Below are 25768 nucleotides of genomic sequence, written 5' to 3' on the forward strand. Positions count from 1 at the left end.
AAGAAAAAGAAATAAAGGACATCCAAATTGGTAATGAAGAAGTTAAACTGTCCCTGTTTGCAGATGATATGATACTATACATAGAGAACCCTAAACACTTCACAAGCAAACTACCAGAACTAATAGAAAGATTCAGCAGAGTAGTAGGATACAAGATAAACATACAAAAATCAGTTGGATTCCTATAGACCAATAAAGAGAACGATGAAAAGGAAATCAGGAAAACAATAACATTTATAATAGCTCCTAAAAAAATAAAATACTTAAGAATAAATCTAACCAGGGATGTAAAAGAACGATACAAAGAAAACTACAAAACAGTACTGCAAGAAACCCAAAGGGATCTACTTAAATGGAAAAACATACCTATGAATAGGTAGACTCAACATAGTGAAAATGACAATTCTACCCAAAGAAATTTACAAATACAATGCAATCCCTATCCAAATACCAACAACATTCTCTAAAGAGATGGAAAAACTAGTCATTAGCTTTATATGGAAACAGAAGAAGCTCCAGATAAGTAAAGCACTATTGAAGAACAATAAAGTAGGAGGACTCCCACTACCTGACCTCAGAAACTGCTATACAGCTATGGTAGTCAAAAGAGCCTGGTACTGGTACAACGGCAGATACACTGACCAATGGAACCGAATTGAGAACCCAGATGTAAATCAATCCATCTATGGTCACCTGATCTTTGGCAAGGGCCCAAAGTCCATCAAATGGAGAAAAGACAGTCTTTTGTTTTGTTTTGCTTTGCTTTTTTTTAATTGTTGTAGTCTAAATGAAGTTCACATTTCAAGTTAGTCTCCCGTACAAAATTTTGTACATACATTGTCATGTGACCCTAATTGCTCACCCCATTCTGCGACAGCACACTTCTCCTTTCCACCACTGATTCCCCATGTCCAATCAACCAGCTCCTAACCCTCTCTACCTTCCCATCTCACCTCTGGACAGAAGCTGTCCCTTTGGGAAAAGACAGTCTTTTTAACAAATGGTGCTGGCAAAACTGGATGTCCATCTGCAAAAAAAATGAAACAGGACCAATACCTCACATCATATACAAAAACTAATTAAAAATGGATCAAACACCTAAATATGAAGCCAGAAACTATAAAGTTCATAGAAGTAAAAATAGGATCAACGCTAGAGGTCCTAATACTTGGCATTAACAGGAAACAAACCATAACCAACAACACACAAACTCCAGAAGATAAGCTAGTCAACTGGGATCTTCTAAAAATTAAATACATACGCTCATCAAAAGACTTCACCAAAAGAGTAAAAAGAGAACCTACAGACTGGGAAAAAAATTTTGGACAGTACAAGTCAGACAAGGGCTGATCTCTAAAATCTGTAAGAAAATCCAACATCTCTACAACAAAAAGACAAACAATCCAATTTAAAAATGGGAAAAGGAAATGAACAGACACTTCACCAAAAAAGACATTCAAGCAGCCAGCAGACACATGGGGAAATACTCGAGATCACTGGCCATTAGAGAAATGCAACCCAAAACCACAATGAGATACCATCTCACCCTGGCATTACTGACATGAATCAAAAAAACTGGAAATAACAAATGGTGGAGAGGCTGCAGGGAGATGAGAACTCTTATGCACTGCTGGTGGAATGCAAAATGATACAACCATTTTGGAAAATGATATGGTGCTTCCTTAGAAAGCTAGAAATAGAAATATCACAGGATCCAGCAATCCCACTTCTAGGAATATATCCTAGAGAAATAAGAGCCGTCACACAAATAGACATATACACACCCATGTTCATTGCAGCATTGTTCACAAAAGCAAAAAGATGGAAACAACCTAGATGCCCATCAACAGATGAATGGATAAGCAAAGTATGGCACATACACACAATGAAGTATTATGCAATGATAAAGAACAATGATGAATCTGTGAAGCATCTCATAACATGCATGAAACTGGAGGACATTATGCTGAGCCTTATAAGTCAGTCACAAAAGGACAAATATTGTATGAGACCTCTACTGTAAAACTCATGAAAAAGTTCACACACAAAAAGAAACAATGTTTGTTGGTTAAGTGGAATGCGAGGTGTGGGGGGTGAATACTAAATGGACAATAGATCTGTGGTAACTTTGGTGAAGGGTAAGACAGCACACAATACTGGGGAAGCCAGCACAACTTGTACAAGGAAAGGTCATGGAAGCTCCATAGACACATCCAATCTCCCTGAGGGATTGAATTGGTGGGCGGAGGGCTGTGAGGACCATGGTCTCTGGGAACATCTAGCTCAATTGGCATAACACAGTTTATAAAGAAAATGCTCTACATTCTACCTTGGTGAGTAGCATCTGGGGCCTTAAAAGCCTGTAAGCAGCCATCTAAGATACTCCGCTGGTCTCACTCCTTCGTGAGGAAGGGAGAATAAAGAAAACAAGATACAAGGGAAAGATTAGTCCAAAGGACTAATGGACCACAACTACCTTGGCCTCCACCAGACTGAGTCCAGTACAACTAGATGGTGCCCAGCTATTACCACTGACTGCTCTGACTGGGATCACAACAGAGGGTCTTGGACAGAGCTGGAGAAAAATGTAGAACAAAATTCTAACTCACAATAAAGACCAGACTTACTGGCCTGACAAAGACTGGAGAAACCCCGAGAGTATGGCCCCCAGACACACTTTTAGCTCAGTAATGAAGTCACTCCCGAGGTTCACCATTCAGCCAAAAATTAGCCCCATAAAACAAAATGAGATTAATGAGGCACAATAGCCCAGGAACAAGGGCTAGAAGGTAGGAGCTGACAGGAAAGCTGGTAATAGGGAACCCAAGTTTGAGAAGGGACAATGTTGACATGTCGTGGGGTTGTTAACCATTGTCATAAAACAATATGTGTACTATCTGTTTAATGAGAAACTATTTCTTCTGTAAACCTTCATCTAAAGTACAATTAAACAAAATAAAAAAAACACCCCATGGAGCAGTTCTACTCTGTAACACATGGGGTCATCCTGAATAGGAATCAACTTGATGGCAATGGATTTGTTTTTTTTATGGGTATGGCATGATCCAAGAAAGACATAGTCTCTAGTCTCATGAATCCTGTCATTTACTGGATAGTTATACTATTTCATATATTATATTCAGTATGTGTTTAATGTACATTAAAATGTGCTAGGTGCTGGGACACATAAAAATGAATACAGCGAATAAGATTTGCTTTCAAGCACTCAAAATCTAGTAAAGGATACAATGTACAACCTTCTAGTATCCAAGTCAGAATGTGATAAATTCAATAATAGAAGTTGGAATAAAGTGCTGAAAGATATTTAAAAAATGGAAAAATTAAATCTGACTATGGTATCATAAAAGGTTTCACTCTGAGTTTCTTTGGTACTTTATACATTTGTAAAACTATCTTTCTCTGAACTACAATGATCCACTAAAAATTTACAGTAATGTGTATTCACTTCAAGCTATCAACAAATAATCATTGAACAAATGCTACAAGGTACCAAGTATTGGGATAATACCAATAATACAAGCTGAAAAGATAAAGCAATAATTATAATAGAAAATGATACATGCTCTAAAGAGTGACACTCAAGTTGCTACAAGTGTGCAGGGAAAGAAATACCTAGATCTGCACAAAAAACTCAAAAAAAACCGAGATGTGGTGGATAAACAGGCATTTGTCAATTGATCATGGAGGATATGGAATTGAAGGCAAACAAAAAGAATATACTGTAAAGCCATGAGGCAGCATACAGTCAATCATTCTGTATGGCTGGAGCATTAAATGTAAGGGGGAGAAAAGCAGGAAGTAAAGTGGGACTGGTAGACATCATTTTACAGCTGGTATTTTAGGCCAAGGGCAAAGATGGGTTATTGAAGAATTCTTCTAACAAACAACTTTATTATCAGAATGGAGGGCATACTGGAGTTGTGCCAGCCTGAAAGAAGGAAGACATGTTAGGGAATTTGTCTTAGTTATCTAGTGCTGCTCTAACAGAAATACCACAAGTACATGGCTTTAACAAACAGAAATTTATTCTCTCACAGTCTAGGAGACTAGAAGTCTGAATTCAGGATGCGAGCTCCAGGTGAAGGCTCTCTCTGTCTGTCAGCTCTGGGGGAAAGTCTTTGTCATCAATCTTCTCCTGGGCCTAGGAGTTTCTCAGTGCAGGGATCCCAGGTCCGAAGGACATGCTACACTCCCAGCTCTTCACTCTTGGTGGTAGGAGGTCCCTCTCCTCTCTACTCAATTCTCTCTTTTATATCTCAAAAGAGATTGACTCAAGATACAGCCTAACCCTATAGATTGTGTACTGCCTCATTAACATAAATGCCTCTAATCCTGCCTCATTAACATCATACGGATTAGGATTTACAGCACATAAGAAAATTACATCAGATCACAAAATGGAAGACAATCACACAATACTGGGAGTCATGGCCTAACCAAGCTGACACATATTTTTTGGGGACACAATTCAGTCCATAACAGAACTTTTCAGTATTTTGGGCAAAAGACAATGAAATTTTAAATTAGGTGGTGGCAGCTGAAATGTAGGGGTGGGTCTGATAAGGATAATTTGATGGTAGAATTAACAGGAATTGGCAGTTGATTGGTGAAGTTTAAGGGAAAGAGAGGAGGTTTACATGATAGGTAATATAGTAAAATAATCAGGATTTAGGGGTAGAGTGAGGCCAAGTAGTTGAAGCCAGGCATTATGCAAGATGCTATTTAGGTATCATCTGATCAACCCTCACAACAGTCCTCAAACAGTCTTGTTTCTCTGTAAAAATGGAACACATGCCATTTTACAGAGGAGTAAGAAAAAATTCTTAGAGATTAATAAATGTGTCCAGGGCAGAGCCAAAATGGTAGACTAGTCAGATGCACTAAGCCATTCTGCTGCAACAGAGACCTGAAGAAACAGATAAAACAGATGGACATGTCAATTCTGAAACCCTGAACCTTAAATGAAGGGATAAAGTATTTAATAGGAAGCCACTGAGAAGAAAAAACTGATAGAACATGGCAAGGGAGTAGAGATATGAAGTGGAGGTTCCTGGCCAAATGGCAAGACTCAGCATGGCCATGTTGGAATAAAGCCAACAACCTCGAAGGAAGAAAGGCACCTCCATGGAATTCCCAATAGGAAATAGAGGTATGGCACAGACAAACCCAGGGCTAAGTAAGATCGTATTTGCTGACTGCATCTCAAGGAGGAGCCCAGACTCTTTCACCTGGTCACCACAGGAGCACGGTCCTACAAGCCCTACGCCTCTGGTGAATAGTGGCAAGAACTGCCCCATCCCAGCAGTCCTGACACCAGAAACCACAGTACTAACACACCCTATTGCCCTCTTCTATCTAGCTCACTCTGCCGCTGCCTTTGCCCCCACTCCTGCCTCTCTCCTCAGCCCTGCCAGACAGACCCCCAGGCTGCTCCTGGCCGATTCTTCCCCTGTGTCATCACACCCCATGGCCCCGAAGGCAACCAGCCTGGACTCCCAGATCCCTCCCTGCTGGCTCAGCCGCTAACTCGCCTTGCCCTATGGCCCTGAGGGCAATCAGCCCAGACCACCAAACCCCTCCCCACCAGCTCAGGCCCCACCTCACTGCCCTCCATGGCCCCAAGGGGAAATGGCCTGCCTGTGGAGGGCCCTGCTCCAACCCCTAGCTCCGGCCTCATTCACCCCACAAACAACAAAAAAGTAGGATGAAACAAACAAACCTACAATCAATAAATAAAGAAAATAACACCTGAATGTTTTGGAGATAGCAGACAATATCAAAACATATTTAAAAAAACAGGGCAAATGGCTCCAATGAGTGATGGAAATAAAGCAGCAGATGACCTTCTGGCAGAAGAAAAGTCACTGGAACTAACTGATAAGGAATTTAAAAGTTTGATATTCAGAGTCTCCAAGAAATTAGAAAAGATGTCAAGGAAAACACAGACAAAATTACAGAGAAACCCAAACAAAACATAGCCAAAATCAAGGAAAAAACAAACAAAGCAATAGAATAATTCAGGAAAATAATACAAGAACAAAATGTCAAAATAGATAAACAATTAGAAATCATACAAAAACAGTAATTAGAAATACCAAAAACAAATAACAAAATTTCAGAAATAGACAATGCAATAGAAGGTTTTAGGAGCAAATTTGAAACACTGGAAGACAGACTCAGCAAAATCGAACACAAATCCGCGGATGCCACTTTGAGGAAAAATTAGGGAAAAGAATGAATAAAACCTAAGAACAATGTGGCATACAATTAAGAGCAAAAATTTGCATGTGATTGGGGTTCCAGAACAGGTGGATAAAATGGAAAACAGAGAGAGGATCATCGAAGATTTGCTGACAGAAAACTTCCTTAATATCATGAAGGATGAAAAGCTGACCATCCATGAAGCTTAACAAACCCCATATAAGATAGACCCCAAAAGAAAGTCATCAAGACATATCATAATCACATTCACCAAAACCAAAGACAAAGAAAGAATCCTGAGAGCAGCTCAAGAAAGACGAAAAGTCACATACAAAGAGGAAACAATAAGACTAAGCTCTGATTACTCAGCAGAAGCCATGCAAACAAGAAGGCAATGGGATGACATATATAAAACCCTGAAAGAAAAAACTTGCCAGAAAGAACAATATATCCTGCAAAACTGTCACTCAGATATGATGACGAAATTAGGACATTTCCAGATAAACAGAAATTAAGGGAATTTGTAAAAACCAGACCAAACTTACAAGAATTATTAAAGGTAGTCTTTCACTTAGAGAACCAACAACATCAGACAACAACCTGAATCTAGTACACAGGCCAGTATCAGCCGGATACCAACCTAGGTAATAAACTCTCAAGGATAAAACAAAACTAAAAGACTTAAAACAGGGAACTAGAGACAACAATCTGTAAATGACTACAACATCAGAACACAAAAGGAGGAACACATGGTGTAGGTATAGAACATTCAAATGGAGAGAAAGTCACAGCTATATCAAGGAATAACAGACTGGTTCAAACTTAGGAAGATAAGGGAAAATTTCAAGGTAACCACAAAGAAAGTTAACAAATCCACTCATCAAAATAAAAAAGAAAAACATAAAATCTCAGTAAACAAAATCTACATTAATGAAAGAAACAAAAAGAAATTCCACAAATAAAAGAAACTGCACAGGAGAGTAAGAGGAACAAAGAAAACCTCAGCAACACAAAAAAAGGACTACAAAATGACAGCAATAAACTCACACCCATCAATAATCACACTGAATTTAAATGGCTTAAACATACCCATTAAGAGACAAAGAGTGATAGAATGGATTAAAAAGAAAATGACCCATCAATATGCTGTCTACAAAAGACACTTCTGAGACACAAAGACAGAAATATATTAAAAATCAAAAGATGGAAAAAAAGTATCAAGCAAACTGCAATCAAAAAAGAGCAGGAGTGGCAACACTAATCCCAGATAAAACAGACCTTAAGGAAAAATCCACCACAAAGACAAAGAAGGACATTATATAATGATTAAAGGGACAATCCATCAGGATGATGTAAACATAATAAATATCTAAGCATACAACAACAGGTCTCCAAAATACATTTAAAAACTCTAACAGCACTGAAAAGAGAAATTTACAGTTCCACAATAATACTAGGACACTTCAACACACCACTCTCAGTAAAGGACAGAACATCTAGAAAGAAACTCAGTAAAGATACAGAAGATCTAAAGGCCTCAATCAACCATCTTGACCTCATAGACATATATCTAACATTCCATCCAACAGCAGCAAAGTACACATTCTTTTCCAATGCACATGGAACATTCTCCAGAATAGACCACATCTTAGGCCACAAAGCAACCCTCAACAAAATCCAAAACACTGAGATAATACAAAGCATTTTCTTTGATCACAATACCATAAAAGCAGAAACTGATAACAGGAAGAGCAAATGGAAAAAAATCAATTACATGGAAACTGAATAACACCTTGCTTAAAAACTACTGGGTAATAGATGGAATCGAAAAATTTCTAGAATCAAATGAGAATGAAAACACATCATACCAAAACCTTTGGGACACAGCAAAGGCAGTGCTCAGAGGTCAGTTTATAGCAATAGATGCACACATCAGAAAAGAAGAAAGGGACAAAATCAAAACATTAGCCTTACAACTCAAACAAATAGAAAGAGAACAGCAAAAGAAGCCCACAGCCACCAGAGGAAAGGAAATAATAAAAATCAGAGCAGAAATAAATGAAATAGAGAATAGAAAACCGATAGAAAGAACAAAACCAAAAGTTGCTTCTTTGAAAGGATCAACAAAATCAAAAACCATTGGCCAAATTGACAAAAGAAAAACAGAAGAAGTAAATAACCCAAATAAGAAATGAAATGAGGGACATTACAACAGATCCAACTGAAATAAAAAGGATCATAACAGAGTACTATGAAAAACTATACTCCAACAAATTTGAAAACCTAGAGGAAATGGATAAATTTCTAGAAACACACAGTACTAACCTAAACCAACACAAACAGAGGCAGAAAATCTGAACAGACACATAACAAGAGAAAAGATTGAAAACGTAATTAAAAAAAAAACTCCCAACAAAAAAAGGCCTGGCCCAGATGGCTTCACTGGAGAATTCTACCAAACATTCAGAGGAGAGCTCACACCAGTACTACTCAAACTACTTCAGAACATAGAAAAGGAAGGGATAATTCTGTCTTAGTTATCTAGTGCTTCTGTAACAGAAATACCACAAGTCGATGGCTTCAACAAACAGAATTTTATTCTCTTCACAGTCTAGTATGCTGGAAGTCCAAATTCAGGGTGTTAGCTCTAGGGGAAGGCTTTCTCTCTCTGTCATCCCTGGAAAAAGGTCCTGTCATCTTTCTTCCCCTGGACTAAGAGCTTCTCAGTGCAGGGATCCCTGAGTCCAAAGAATGTGCTATGTTCCCAGTGCTTCTTCATGAGTCTCTGCTCACTTCTTTCTTTTAATATCTCAAAAGAGACTGGCTCAAGACACAGTCCAAGCTTGTAGATTGAGTCCTGCCTCATTAACATAACTGCCGATAATCCCATCTCATCAACATCAGAGAGACAGGATTTATAACACATAGAGAAATCACATCAGATGACAAAATGGTGGACAATCACACAATACTTGGAATCATGGCCTAGCCAAATTGAAACACGTATTTATGGGGGACACAATTCAATCCATGACAACTTCCAAATTCATTCTATGAAGCCAACATAACCCTGACACCAAAACTAGGCAAAGACACCACAAAAAAAGAAAATTACAGACCAATATCTTTCATGAATATGGATGCAAAAATTCTCAACAAAATTCTAGCCAAGAGAATTCAGCATCATATAAAAAAAAATATACCCTGACCAAGTGGGATTCATACCAGGCATGCAAGGATGGTTCATCATTAGAAAATCAAGCAATGTAATCCACCACGTAAGTAAAACAGAATCACATGATCATCTCAATCAACCCAGAAAAGGCATTTGATAAAGTCCAAATCCCATTTCTGATAAAATAGGAATAGGAGGGAAATTCCTCAACATAATAGAGGGTGTCTATATAAAACCAACAGCCAATATCATTTTCAACGGAGAAAGACTGAAAACATTCCCCCTGAGAATGGGAACAAGACAAGAATGACCTTTATTACCACTCCTATTTAACATCGTGCTGGAAGTCCTAGCCAGAGTAATGAGGCAAGAAAAAGAAATAAAGAGCACCTAAATTGGTAAGGAAGTAGTAAAACTATCCCTACTTGTGGATGATATAATACTATACATAGAGAACCCTAAAGACTCCAAAAGAAAAATACTGGAAATAATAGAAAGATTCAGTAGAGTAGCAGGATACAAGATAAACATACAAAAATCAGTTGGATTCCTATACACCAATAATGAGAACTACAAGAAATTAATTTGCTCTGTAAATCTTCATCTAAAGCACAATAAAAATAAATAAACAAAAAATGCAGCAAAGTTATATATACTTAAAGAGAGAGAGAACTGTGAAAAGGAAATCAGGAAAGCAATACCATTTATAATAGCCCCTAAAAAAATAAAATACAGAGGAATAAATCTAAAAGACCTATACAAAGGAAACTATAAAAAACTACTTCAAGAAACCAAAAGAGACCTACATAAATGGAAAAACAGACCATGCTCATGGATAGGTAAACTAAACATTGTGAAAATGTCCATTCTACCCAAAGCAATCTATAAATACAATGCAATCACAATGTAAATACCAACACATTCTTTAACAAAATGGAAAAACTAAAAACTAATCATTAACTTAATACGGAAAGGAAAGAGGCCTCAGATAAGTAAAGTATTATTGAAAATGAACAAAGTAGGAGGCCTTGCATTACCAGACCTCAGAAACTACTATACAGCTATGGTAATCAAAACAGTCTGGTACTGGTACAACGACAGACATATTGACCAATGGAACAAAATCAAGAACCCAGAAGTAAATCCATCTACCTACGGCCACCTGATCTTTGACAAATGCCCAAAGTCCATTAAATGGGGAAAAGACAGTCATTTTAACAAATGGTGCTCGCAAAACTGGATGTCCATCTGTAAAAAATGAAACAGGACCCATACCTCACACCATACACAAAAACTAATTCAAAATGGATCAAAGACCTAAATACAAAACCAAAACTACAAAGATTATGGAAGGAAAAATAGGGTCAAAGCTAGGGGCCGTAATATATGGCATAAATAGGATACAACCATAACTAACAATACACAAACACCAGAAGATAAGTTAGATAACTGGGATCTTCTGAAAACTAAACACTTATATTCATTAAAAGACTTCACTAGAAGAGTAAAAAGAGAACCTATAATCTGGAGAAAAAATTTTGGCTATGACATATCCGACAAAGTTCTAATCTCTAAAATCTATAGGAAAACCCAACACCTCTACCACAAAAAGACAAATAATCCAGTTAAAAAATGGGTAAAGGATATGAACAGACACTTCACCAAAGAAAACATTCAGACGGCTAACCGACACATGAGCAAATGCTCTCAATCATTAGCGATTAGAGAAATGCAAATCAAAACTACAGTGAGATACCATCTCACCCTGACATTACTGGCACTAATCAAAAAAACAGAAAATAACAAATGTTGGAGAGGTTGCAGGGAGATTGGAACTCTTATGCACTGCTGGTGTAAATGTAAAATGGCAAAACCATTTTGGAAAACGATATGACACTTCCTTAAAAAGCTAGAAATAGAAATACCATATGATCCAGCAATCCTACTCCTAGGAATATAGTCTAGAGAAATAAGAGCCATCACATGAACAGACATAAGCACAACCATGTTCATTGCAGCATTATTCACAACAGCAAAAAGATGGAAACAATCTAAGTGCCCATCAGCAGATGAACAGATAAACTATGGCACACTCACACAATGGGATAATACACAATGATAAAGAACAACGATGAATCTGCAAAACATCTTACAACATGGATGAATCTGGAGGGCATTATGCTGAGTGAAATTAAGTCAATCACAAAAGGACAAATACTGTATGAGACTACTATTATAAAAACTCAAGAAAAGGTATACACACAGAAAGAAACAATCTTTGATGGTTACGAGGGAGGAGAGAGGTGGGGAGGGAAAAACACTAACTAGATAGTAGATACGTGTTTAAGTTTGATGAGAGGTAAGGAAGTACCCAATACTGGGGAAATCAGCACAACTTGACCAACGCAAAGTCATACAAGCTTTACAGACACATTGAAATTCCCTGAGGGACTGAGTTACGGGACTGAGGGCTGGGGACCATTGTCTCGGGGGGACATCTAGCTCGACTGGCATAACATAGTTTATAAAGAAAATGCTCTACATTCGACTGTGGTGAGTAGCATCTGGGGTCTTAAAAGCCTGCAAGTGGCCATCTAAGATACATCTACTGGTCCCATCCCAGCTGGAGCAAAGGAGAATGAAGAAAACCAAAGACACAAAGAAAAGATTAGTCCAAAGGACTAACGGACCACAACTACCACAACCTCCGCAAGACAGAGCCCAGAACAGCTAGATGGTGCCTGGCTACCACCCTCAACTCCTCTGAGAGGGATCACAATAGAGGATCATGGACAGAGCTGCAGAAAAATGTAGAACAAAATTCAAATTCTCAAAAAACGAGGGAGACCAGACTTGCCAGTCTGACAGAGACTGGAGAAATCTCAAGAGTATGACCCTGGACACGCTTTTAACTCAGTACTGAAGTCACTCCCGAGGTTCACCCTTTAGGCAAAGATTAGACAGGTCTATAGGGCAAACAATAACACACATGAGGAATGTGAATTGTAGTTCAATCATGTATATGAGACTAAATGGGCACACCAGCCCACAAGCAAAGACAAGAAGGTAGGAAGGACAGGAAAACTGGACCAGTGGAAACAGGTAACCCAGGGTGGAGAAGGGGAGAGCGTTGATACATCGCAGATTTGACAACCAATGTCACAAAACAATTTGTGTATTAATTGTTTAATGAAAAACTAATTTGTTCTGTAAACTTTCACCTAAAGCACAAAAAATAAAAAAACAAAATAAGAGAAGAAAAAGAAATGTGACTAAGTGAACATAGGTAGGAAGTAATGCGGTCAGGATTCAACCTGGTCTATCAGGTTCCAGTGCCATGTCCTTGTCACCGTATCAATACTATCAAATAGAAATGGACTGAAAATACTTCATTTAAATTATCTTAATGCTCTTGGTATTCTTCAGATTAACTTTGATTTCTAATTAACTCAGTCTTTTCAATATCAAAGCCACAGTAACTAACAGGCTGTGCCTATTCAATCTTACCAAATCAACATTTCCTCCTTCCCATCTCTGCTTTTTTTTTCTACTGAATTAGTGAAAACTTTAGAAACTAACAAGGTGTGACTTACAGAGAGCACAGTAATCATAATAATAATAAAATTCAAGAATACATGGTTTGAAAAAACTGTTTTAATGAAATACTTTGTTCATTTACCGAGGACTATTAAGTATCCATTAATCAATACCTTTTCCAAACATATATTTCCAAAGACATAGTATATTTTTAAAATACACACCACTTCTCAGAGAAATTCAGGACCCATTGTAGATCTGAGTAGGAACTGGGGCAGCAGAACTAAAAAAATTAAAGGTACAATGTTACTTACTTTATCTTTGGAGAAGCTGAAAAGTTGTTTTCTTCCAGCAAAGAACTGGACGGCTATTACACTGGCAGAATGACCCCAAAGGACACCAACTGGCTTAGAGACAACATAGGGATTCCAAAGGCAAACTTTACTGTTAATGCCAGCAGTTGCTAGTCAGAATTAGAAAGAAAAAAAGTCTTTAATAACATGAATAACCAACTACATTTTATTTTTAAAATTAGTTTATCATCTATCTGTAGATCTATCTGTATCTTCTGGTGAACATTCGCGTACCCTGTCTTGGAGAAAGAAAAGTCTTTTGTCATTGTCCAAGTAGCCCAGGCTAACAGGGATGTGTCTGTCAATGGAAACTGCTAAAATGGAGGAAGCATGGAGGGTGAGGTACACATGAGGTGAGGAAGACTACAGCCGTATTCAGAAGGTGACCAGCAGCATAACTAGGAAGGGACAGAATCCTCCTTCCCAATTCTTTTGTTTCCCCTCTCTAACCTGTACAGCCTAGGAATGTGGACAGTGTTAATGTTATGCCAGGAGGAAGAAAGAACTAAAACAATATTTACAGTTCCCAAATTCATTTAAAAATATAAAGAAACGAGTGATTTTCCCTTCCATGTAAATAATCAACCATTTATGAGAAAGCAAGCAGCAAAAATACACTTTTGACCAGCTGTATTGAGAGAATAAGGTATTTTGAAACAGGAATTGGTTATATTCTTAGAGTCTTTCAAGAGCAGAGAGTATAGTGCTGTTCCAAGTTTGTGGAAATTCAGTATAGCACTCTTTGTTGTTCCCTATTTGGAGGCAGACTGTGGAGCTCAGCTTATTCACTCTTATTTTCCAGCACTATAATAGGTACAAAGTACTGCCCAATATACAGGGATTGAAAGAATTAATCAATCAATCAATGAAATGGTTAATATCTGGGTCCTTGCCAACTCAGTTCACCAACCCCTCCAGCTTTCTCTAATAAATCTACGATACTCCTTGAAACTTTGATGTTGGCATATTCCTGAGTCCATATTCAAGGCATCTTTTACCATGATCACCAGCTATTATTGTTGGCAATTTTAGGGACCCAGCTCCCTCGCTGATATCAATACTGTGTACATGAATGATAATTATTGAATGAGGGTGAATATGACCCATTCCGTAGGCCATGTATGTTCTCCTTGCCTATTCTTTTAAATTTTCAGTAATACATCTACACCTCAATTTTCATAATGTTGGAAATAATATCACACATACCAATTTATCAGTCTTCAAAATGTCTAAATTTTTTATTTAAATACTTAATGCTAACAAATCTTTATATTCCCTCAATTAAAACATACCCTTTTGCATCAAAAGAATTCCCCTCTAGTAAACTAAAGCTAAGGTACATTAAAATTTTTCAAAAAGCGTTAGAGGGTATATTCTGAATGGTGATTGAAAACCATTCTACATCTTACAGCTCTCTATTGTTTATGTGTTCGTGTGTGAGTGAATGTGTGTGTGGGTGTGGGTGTTAGCAATAAAAATGATGTATTTGTTTGGGCTGAGCATTTGGTGGTGTTAGGAAGATGGCAGGACGGCAGATGCTGCACAAACTGTCTTCTTTCTCTATACTATTTTATACCCCCACCAATTCTAATAAAAAGACTCATTAAAGCAAGAGGGCACTTTCTCATATTTTTACCCTGAAGAAATTCATATACACCACACATCATAATGCATCATTATCAGACATTCTCAGGCAATAAAATGTGAACTGCTCATGTTGCTCTCTCTAGCAATAAAGCAACAAGGGGGAGAGGCTCCATGCATACAAATATGCATTCCAGACTACTTATGAGGCCCTCATAGTTATCATGATTTATTTTACATACCAATTAAATTGAGCTGAGAGTGGTAATCAAAAGCATGAATGCCCTGTGCAATGTTGAAGGATGTCATTTTAAGATGCTTTTTTGATTTCTCTCTCCAAGCCAGCACCACAGTATTTGTATTGCTGGTTGTACTGGAAATGATAGCATCTAAAGATGCGCTGTAAGCAACTGATAAAAAATTTAAAAGAGGAAAACAAATGTTAGTTGATGTCTTGCACGGTATTAGCAAAATAGAGCTGTTTTAATAGGTAAAGTTAAAAATCAAACTCAGATTATGATGACATAACCCAACCCTTAGAAAACACCTCACTAACTCTTTCGTCCACCTCCCACCAAAAACCCTACGGTGAGAATTTACAGGAAATTTTGCATTCAGACTTTTCTCCCACTCTAGGGATACTTGTATTTTTTTTTAATTGGAACACAAAGCAGGAAACATTATTAATCACAATAGTCATACGGGTTTTGGAGATGTAAGATGAGTAATTGGCCAAATTCTTGGGTTCTTCCTCTTGGGCCTGGTGCAGGCAAACAGAGGCTTTCCTGCCATCTGCTGTCCACCAAAGGTCCAGCTCATGCCTGAACCATAGTTTATTAAAACGGTTGACTGGCCTAGAATGTTTGAGAGTGGGATGGCCAGGACTCAACTCCCTGCCAAGAGTCATAAAAGCTATTAGAGACTCAGGTTGAAATGACTGCTCCTGCATTCCCCCATGGCCCAGTACCAGATGTTGTTGAGCAAAATCCCTCTTCCCAAGCGAGGATAACAATCCTGCTGTCTTTTGTCAGGAGGATCTTTCCATTCCTGTCAGGTAAGTTGCCATAGCTGCTCTTTTCACTAACTTCAAACCACTCTGCCCTCCATGGTTAGTGAAAGTTCTCTTTTACATTTTTCTCAGATAATGATTTGTGCCCCACAGTTGAACGATTTGACGTCCTGCCTCCCACACGGAGGGATGTTGCAGCTTTGTACAGCTTAAGAAAAGTTGCTTTAATAGAATAATAGAACAGCTCTTAGACATAGTTTTGACCTGCTTATTACATAAAGTCAAGAGTGGCATTCTTCTATTTTCAATGGAAGTCTAGCATTTTTGCACTTCTTGTGAAGCTAAGCACTGACTGCTCTTTGTTCCAGAGTATCTTTACAAGAATGCTTGCATAGCAAACAGCCTTGGAACATAGAGATAGTCTTTCCCTTTGGAGCAAAGGGCAAGCATGCTTACTGTCCAGAATAATAATGTCTTTCTCTGGAGTAAATGACAGGCACATTTTCTGCCCACTATAAAAATTTAGGTTCCCTAAACTGAAAGTTCATCTCCTGTAATGTAACTCATTGTGTGTGAAGGTCTCCATTTGGGCCCATCTGCATTGTCTCTGTGGGACTTGGGGGCAAGGGGAACAGACACAAATGTGCTGATCCTCATGCTGTTTATTATGATATGAGTAATAAACTCCTTTTCCTTTGACACAGGAGTCTCGTGTCCTCTGTCCCTTTATGATGCTTTTCTGTCTCCTAACAAGCATCACAGTATTTGTATTACTGATTGTGATGGAAATAGCAAGCTAACTTGTTAATAGTTAACTTGAAAATAGTATAAAAACTCAGACCCTTCACAGTTTTCAACAGGCAACTGTGTAGAAAAGTATTTGTAAGTTCTTTTTAAAAAAGAGCAGGAAATTTACCCAATGAAAATAAAGCGTCCTTCAGTACAGAGTAAAAAACAGGTGCCCATCAACAGATGAATGGAGAAACAAACTATGGTACATACACACAATGGAATACTGTGCAACAATAAAGAACAATGATGACTCTGGGAAACATCTCACAATATGGATGAATCTGGAGGGCATTATGCTGAGTGAAATTAAGTCAATCACAAAAGGACAAATACGGTATGAGACCACTATTATAAAAACTCGAGAAAAGGTTTACACACAGAAAGAAACAATCTTTGTTGCTTATGAGAAAGGGGAGGGAAGTGTGGGGAGGGAAAAACACTAACTAGACAACAGATAAGTGGTAATTTTGGTGAAGGGTAAGACAGTACACAACATTAGGGAAACCAGTACAACTTGACCAAGGCAAAGTCACAGAAGCTTCATAGACACATCCAAACTGCCTGAGAGACAACACTACTGGGCTGAGCGCTGGGGACCATAGTCTCAGGGAACATCAAGCTCGATCGGCATAATACAGTTTGTAAAGAAAATGTTCTACATCCTACTTTGGTAAGTAGTGTCTGGGGTCTTAAAAGCTTGTGAGCGGCCATCTAAGATATTCCACTGGTCCCATCCCATCTGTACCCAGAGAGAATGAAGAAAACTAAAGACACAAGGGAAAGATTAGTCCAAAGGACTAATGGACAACAACTACCACAGCCTCCACCAGACTGAGTCCAGCACAACTAGATGGTGCCCGGCTACCACCACTGACTGCTCTGACAGGGATCACAATAGAGGGTTCCAGACAGAGCTAGAGAAAAATGTAGAACAAAATTATAACTCACAAAAAAAGACCAGACTTATTGGTCTGACAGAGACTGGAGAAACCTCAAGAGTATGGCCCCTGGACACCCTTTTAACTCAGTACTGAAGTAACTCCTGAGGTTCACCCTTCAGCCAAAGATTAGACAGGCCCATAAAACAAACAATAATACACATAGCTCAACCACGTATATGAGACTAAATGGGCACACCAGCCCAGGGGCAAGGACAAGAAGGCAAGAGGGGACAGGAAAGCTGGACAAATGGAAGTGGGGAACCCCAGGTTGAGAAGGGGAGAGTGTTGACACATTGTGGGGTTGGCAACCAATGTTACAAAACAATATATTTGTTTAACGAGAAACTAGTTTGCTCTGTAAACCTTCATCTAAAGCACAGTAAAAAAAAAAAAAAAAATGTAGGTTTCCTATTTTGGTGAAAAACCTTAATTTACTTTAAAAAAATCATTCTAAATAATTACTAAAATCAAGGAAATTCTGAGAGGCAGAAGGAGAGCTCAATACATATCTTTTCCTCTGGCCCGTTAGATTGCTTCTGAAAGCAACTGGGATTCATTTATTTAAGAGTAGATACTGGAATTTTGTGAATAGCTTGATTTAGCATATTTCATATCTATCTCACTATGAAGTATGTAGCTTAACATGACCAATGTAAAACTAAATTAATAAGATTGAGACTATTCAATGTGTCTCTTATAGGTATCCTCTCTCAAAACATGGCATTCAATCTTCAAAGATTTATTGTGCATATACTATGTGCCCTGTCCTGTGATAAGGGTAATAGGAGCAGAAATGGACACAGCATTGGACCTTAAAAAAAGACACGTACATCAAACAATTTGAGAAAAATACAGCACAGAATAAAGTGATAGATTGAATGGTACAGAAAGCATGATAGTTCAAAGAAGAAAGAAACCTCTGTGGGCTTCTGGGGTTAGAAGGTATTTGGTGAGTCTTGACAAAAGCTTAGGATTCAATAGAAGGAGAGTGGTGACAAAACACCTGTGTGGGGAACAAAAGGTAAACTTCAGAATTTAGACCTAACAGAGGGCTAGTATACTCCTTTATCTTACAGATGAAGAAATAGAGACTCGTGCAGGCTTAATGATTTAACCAAATTCAGCAATTGATGGTTGTCAAACTCACCACTTGAGCCCAAGCATCCTCACTCTGCGTTCAGTATAATGTTATACAACATGCAATATTAAAAATCCAAATATTACAAAAGAGCTTTGTTATGCTTGTGTATTATGGATGCATTTATCATTTTAGGTAGTACTAAGACCCTGAAGGAGCCCTGCTGGCGCAGTGGTTAAGAGCTATACTGCTAACAAAAAAGGTTGGCAGTTTGAATCCACCAGCTGCTCCTTGGAAACCTTATGGGGCAGTTCTACTCTGGTCACTATGTGTTGGAATCGACTCGATGGCAACAGGTTTGGTTTTTTGGTTTTTTAAGAGCCTCAAATCAGTTCCTGACAATCAGGGAGGTGAACATTGTGCAAGTAAGGAAGTGAAGCAGATAAAATTTAGTGACTCACGTTAATTCCTTTTAATGAATCAGTATTTTATGATTCCAAAGGCCTAACCCTGTTGTTTTGACCAAATCTTTCCATGAATAGATAAGACAGAAAAAAAAAAAAAAGACTGTGCAAAGAAGAAATGCTGTCATTAACTCTCTGTGATAGGGCTTGAAAGGAGCTCATAGAAAGCCTACACCACTTGTGGCTTTAACTAAAGAACTTGCCAAGACATCTATCCAAATGCCTTCCCATCTTTTTAGATGAACATCAGTGTACCCCAAGCAAACTTTGGTGGTTTTTTGTCCTCTTTTCCTAGGCAGAAGCAAATGTGGTTCCACTATTATCTCCCAATTTCCCTTTCTTCTTTCTCACCCCAAGCTTCAGCAGTGATAATCATACTAGGAATAATGAACACGAATTGAGAGCTTACTCTGTGAGAGGCATTCTTCTAAGCACTTTACATGTAGTTCCTCATTATTTCACATTATAACCCCATGAGGTATGCATTATAATTATCCCCATTTTACAGATGATAAAACAAAGGCACAGCAACATTCAGTAATTTACTCAAACTCAGGACATTAGTTTTGAGCAGAGTCAAATTCAGAACACAAGGCCTGAGCCCTTGACCACTAGCAATCAAACCCATTGTCATGGAGTAGATTCCGACTCATAGGGACCCTACAGGACAGAGTAGAACTGTCTCATACAGTTTCCAAGGAGCGCCTGGGGGATTTGAACTGCCAGCCTTTTGGTTAGCAGATTCGAAATGCCGACCTTTTGTTAGCAGCCATAGTTCTTAACTACTGCACCACCAGGGCTCTGACTACTAGAAAGAGGTTCTCAAATTTTCATATGCACATGAATCACTTAGCAATCTTGTTAAAATGCAGATTTTGATTCAGTAGGCCTGGGGTGGATACTGAGATTCCTTATTTCTAACAAACCCCCCAGGTGACGCTGCTGATGCTCTCTTAGGACCACACTTCATGTAGCAAGGCAATAGAACACACTCTCTGCTGAGTACTGCCATCATCTTATACTCTAGAGTGGTTCTTAACATCTACAAGGTCAAACACCTCTTTGGGAATCCGATGAAAGCTATGGATTCTCTCAATCATAAAGATGTCCATGTTCACAAATTTTTGTATAAAATACCAGGCAGGAATTTAGGTACCTCCCCTCATGCACTTATGAAGCCCACCCATGATAGCTCTGAGGAACTCAGGTGGTGAATCTCAGGCTACAAGGTTATTTTGGGTTGGAAAACTGTTACACCTTTTTTCTCCACCTACTTTCTCAAGTGATTCTTCAAATTTCTATTGCTAATAGTGTACACCTCGTATGTTAATCAATGGCCACTATGGGCTCCTCTTTTTAGCTTCAAAGTTCTTGTAAAAGAATTTAAGTGGCCTTTGATGCTGAAGTTCTCCTAGATATTGCCAGGACACAATTTCCAAGGGATAAAAAGTCAGGTCTAAAATGCAAAGGAGCCTTTCAGAAAGGGGATCAAAGTAGAAATGGCTCACAAAGCACAAGGCACGTAGAATAATTCACTGTGACGTGTGTTGTGTAACACAGAAGGACTGCCAAAGATCCAAGTAGTCTGCTTCTCTACTCTGCCTGGATGGTGTGTATTCTTGCCTCAATTTATTGATTCTTACAATAATTATTAGGATACTTTATCAAATCTCTCCCATGTGCCAGGCATTTTGCTGGGTGCTCTCACATTATAATAATCTTCAGTGGATAGATTATCACAAATTCACTGATGAAGAAATAGACAATTAGAAAGCCAACTTTCCCAAGGGTATGCAGTTTATCAGAAGTGCAGATGAGATTGAACAAAGTCCTGTCTGGCTGTAAGCTCTGCTTTTTTGATTATTCCATCCTTTTCCACTAAGCCACACGGCTATGTGTATGCCAAGTCCAGATCTAGGGTTCTATTGCCAATTACATTTCTGTCTCTGTACCCTCAATCCCAGACCAAGTACCTAATTCCTCTTGAGTCTTCCCTTTCCTAACCTCTCACTTTTCTATTGCCTCTTATTCCCCTGGGAACAATATTATGTCCTCCTTTCTCTCTCTCCATCTTTTTCTCTCATAAGTGTCTTTCCTTCTTTTAAAAAAAAAAAAGGAAACACGAAAAAAGGTAGTGACCCAAGAAGTAATTAGTTCCTGTAAGGGGGAGCCCCTTGAGATTCATTGTTGTTGTTTTTGTTAACCGCTGTCAACTCAGTCCCCAACTCATGGTGACCTCAAGCACAATAAAACAAAACATTAGCTGATTTTCAGAAATAATAGATTGCCAGGCCTTTCTTCCTGGTCTTAGTCTGGAAGCTCCACTGAATCCTGTTCCGCATCACAGCAACACGCAAGCCCCCACTGACGGATGGTAGCTGCACATGAGTTGCGTTGGCTAGGAATCAAACCCACGTCTCCTGCATATACCAAAAAAAAGAAAAAACCAAACCCGCTGACATCAAGTCTATTCCAACTCATAGCGACCCTATACAACAGAGTAGAACTGCCCCATAGGGTTTCCAAGGAGCGGCTGGTGGATTCAAACTGCCATCCTGTTGTTTAGCCGCCAAGCTCTTGACCACTGCACCACCAGGTCTCCTGCATGGGAGGCGAGAATTCTACCACTGAACTACCACTGCCCCCAAGCCTCATTAGGGAGCAATTAATTTCAGGTGTAAAGTAGGCCCTGCTCATCTGCTATACTACTACTGCTCCTTTATAGAAGTACCAAGACAGTATAAAATCTGACGGCAAGTATTCTCATTCAGGAAGCAGCCACTTTGGAAATATTCCCTTTGTTTACAGAAAATGCTAAGGGTTATTATAATTTGACTCAGTGAAGCAATATTAGAAGATCTAAAGTATACAACGCAACACTATAATTATATCTTCAAATCCATAGAAATCCCATAATATAATTACAGTACAATCAAAATAAAGTATTTCTGCCCAGAAAATTACCTTGTCATGTGTTCCCACATTATATCCAAATATCATCTTTAGTTTTGAGGCCATAAAGAAAGACATAAGAAGTGCATTCTGCTCCGGTATTCAAAGTATTGCTTTAAGATTTGAATCTGCAGGTTACCAAGTGACATTTACCATCCTGCAGTGTTACATTTTGAAAGCTCAACAATTCACACTTTATTTCTAAACCAAGATATAACTTGTTTCTGATTAAATTGCAGACTTTCAGAGCTCCTGAGAATGCCTGAGTAAAAGGTGAGAAGAAAGCCATTTCCTTAAAATCAAATTACCTGATAAAGAAAAATGTTCTTCTCATTTCTTGAACACAAGAAAGGAAGTGATAGGTTATGATGGAAAAGTTTTTAAAATATCAAGCTAGGAATGGGATGAACTGGTAAATTAAATGATTTGTTTTTAATATTCTCAGTGAGTTTGAGGGTTGGGAGAGGACATTTTTTAGATTACTTTTGGGTAATATTTGAAGGGAAAAATAAGACTCCTTGATCATACTTGGCCATTAAGATCCTAACTTTCAACTCTTCTACTCTCTTGTCACACAGTCATAGAAAGAGACATTAAAGGGACCTGCAATCATTCCTTGTCCTCATGTGTGCTGTCAAAATGACCCAGTGTAACAGCAATTAATGTGGGAGAAGTAATTTGAAAATGAAAATTGCTACCTAAAAACTAAATTCTAAACCTAAAAGTGCTACCTAAAAACCTAAATTCTAAATAATGCTACTAAGTGCACTTAGAGTAAGATAGAGTATGACCACTCCATATCATTCACCAACAGCTGGAGGAGGTAACAGGATAGAATATTGTGCCATTTCTGACTAGGAATTCTTATGATCATTTTTCAGACTTTTTCATTATGGGTCACGTGACTTAGAAAAACACCCTACCTTGAATATTATTTGCTATTCTTTTGTTTGAAGGAGTTTATTTTCAGTTGTATGTCTTATTTTGAAGTTGGAAACCCATCCCCTGAGATCACCATTGGGCACTCTCTACACTCTGAGCAACGACTGTGTCAAAGAAGAAAGATGAAAGTTAAGAAAGACTAATTGTCTCTATCCCATTTTTAAAAATCAAAATGCCCCCAATCCAGCATTGCTACACACATTTAAAAGTAATAATACGTTTAATTTAATGGCTTTTCAACCCATTTGACCCATGTTCACGATACAAATGAATCTTGACCCTTTTACCATGTTGTAGAAGAAGCTGCAGGAAGAGACCTCCTTCTTCTAACCTAGGTGACTGGCTCATGGCTGATTTCAAATGCTTCAAACACAATGAAAGAATTGGCAGGAATAACCTAGCTATCTCATTGGAGCACTGGCATTTTGTCTGGAGGACTGATTCAGGTGCAGGGAAATGGAGCAACACACAAGCAAAACACTAAATCTGACTTCTGTCTCTAACTTCAAACAAAAAACAAAACAAACAAAAAGAGTTGCCGTGGAGTTGATTCCAATTCATGGCAACCCCATGCGTTACAGAGCAGAACTGCTCCATAGGGCTTTCTTGGCTATAATCTTTATGGAAGCAGATCACCAGGCCTTTCTCACGGCACTGCTAGATGGGTTTATATCGCAAATCTTAAGGTTAGTAACTGAGTGAAAACTGCTTGCTCTACCCAGGGACCTGTACTTCCAAACTTAGTCCTTATCAATTATGACAGCTCCCTAAGAAAACAAAACCTGATGTCTATGGTCTAAATTCTCTGAAACTTCTCCATTAATTAGCACAGCAATAAAATAGTTTGTTATCAGTTAAAACTATTTTGTACCTCCTCCAAGCCATAGTCAAGAAAGGGACGATACCTTTCAACATAATAAAAAAATTAATAGTTGTTATTGTTGGCAATTTATCGCTCACTTTTTCCGGAGCTGCATTTCTAGTCCATGGTTTCCAAGGTTTCCAACAATACTGTCTGTATGAGGAGGCAAGTATTTGGAACCCAAAGAAAGAAAATTCGCTGAGATTCAAGACATTTATATTTATGGCTCTTTGTTATTGCCCAAAAGCTCTACACATACTTCACAAGCATTTCAGAATGTAATAATTTTTCCATTAAAATATGATACAGAACCACTCAGACAAAATGAAAACACTTTCTCCTTGAAAGTTTTAAATAAGGCTGAATCTTATCTTAAAGCAGTAAGCTAATACTCTTACGTCTGAAACTGAGTTTTTCCTTTGACATTTCAGTTTTACAGATAGTTTACCCAGAGCTTCACTGAAAATGTATTACCATACTTGTTTGTGTATTTCTTTCTTTCCTCAACTGTATGTTCCCTCCTCACACTGAGAAGAAAATCATAAAACATATTCCTTGAGGAGTTCTAAGAATATCAATTCATGTTGCTAGGGTTAAAAAAGTATGGAAATAAAGCAGCCATTGTTGTTTGCTCCTGATAGAGTAAGTCTTGCTGACCAGGGACAATAGTCACTACTAATCCCTTTATCTGATGTTTGCCTATATCCTGCCCTCCTCTTTTTTCCCTTTTCCCTTATTTTAGCCTTCTTTCCTTCTCCTCATGTTGAAATTACAGAGCTTCAAAAATAAAGTTGTATTTAAGCTTCCAATTTCTATTGTTAAATTTGGGAGAAAGCACCCATTTATTAGCTAGGACTGAAGTAGGAGCCCCTTTCAGAGGTACACACCTGAAACTTGAAAGATCAGAAAATTGTACTGAAAAGTAATACTTTACCTTTCAATGTTCTTTTTTGAGTAATCTTCTCTTCTACCACATTTTCCTCATCATTCTTTCATTGAATTGAATATTATTTGTAATTATATATTTCTTACCCAACCACCTTTTTTTTTAACCATAAAAGCTCTCTTTAAAAAAAATAGTAATTCTACAAATACTTAGCAAGCTTTCTTTGGATATCTCTTTTTTCTTTTGAAAGATTTTTCAATAACATTCAACCAACTACCTAAGACCTTCAAAGCCAAATTGAAAACTGGTTTTCTTCTACAATCACAACATAAAATCCCATAGAGGAAATTCATGGGGATTACTAATTTAAGACCTAAATCATTTTTCTAAATAAAAAGGAAAATAATTTAACTCTTTTTAATAAGTTCAGGTAGTTCACTACTCAGCTAGTTCACTATTTGGCATCTCCCAATGTTAAAACATAATTCAGCTTCTTAGCACCAAAATAGATACATAAGCAATTATTTTATTCCCTGAACCAAGCTCAACACGATACTCTGCCACTCCAGCCTCCTTTGGTGAATAAATTTCTCATTGTTCCATACAGTAATGCTGAGCTCCTAGTATACAATGATCTGTGCAAACGGACACTTAGTAAGTGTTGCCGACTGGTTTCTGGGTTTTGCACTCTTCAGAGTGAACATGATAATAAATAAACACTAAAATAATTATTAAAAATCTCCTCAGTCTGCATATTAGAAGTTATGTTTCTTAAGACTTAACTAGATGACCTAACTCGATCAAACCAGTGCTTAGTACTGTGCCTGCTACACAGTAGGTGCTTACAAACATTTTCTGAATAAATGCCACATAGAAGTTCCTACAATGACAGTAGGTAGAGAATTTTTAAAGCGAATTAAAGATATCAGCAGAAAAAAGAAGCTAAATGATAAATATATATATTTATTGCA

General features: G+C 38.0%; 1 protein-coding gene across 1 annotated transcript in view; it reads right to left on the reverse strand.

Annotated features, from left to right (window-relative positions):
- WDR49 (WD repeat domain 49) overlaps nt 1-25768 on the reverse strand; it is a 194173-nt gene that overhangs the window by 115573 nt on the left and 52832 nt on the right. The window contains exons 4-5 of the mRNA XM_023737952.1: nt 15114-15281; nt 13249-13397 (exon numbers count right to left, since the gene is read on the reverse strand). Coding sequence (XP_023593720.1) covers nt 13249-13397; nt 15114-15281 — 317 coding nt within the window. The remainder of the gene's footprint in view (nt 1-13248; nt 13398-15113; nt 15282-25768) is intronic.

The sequence above is a fragment of the Trichechus manatus genome, unplaced genomic scaffold, assembly GCF_000243295.1.
Source record: "Trichechus manatus latirostris isolate Lorelei unplaced genomic scaffold, TriManLat1.0 scaffold00110, whole genome shotgun sequence".
Taxonomy (NCBI): domain Eukaryota; kingdom Metazoa; phylum Chordata; class Mammalia; order Sirenia; family Trichechidae; genus Trichechus; species Trichechus manatus.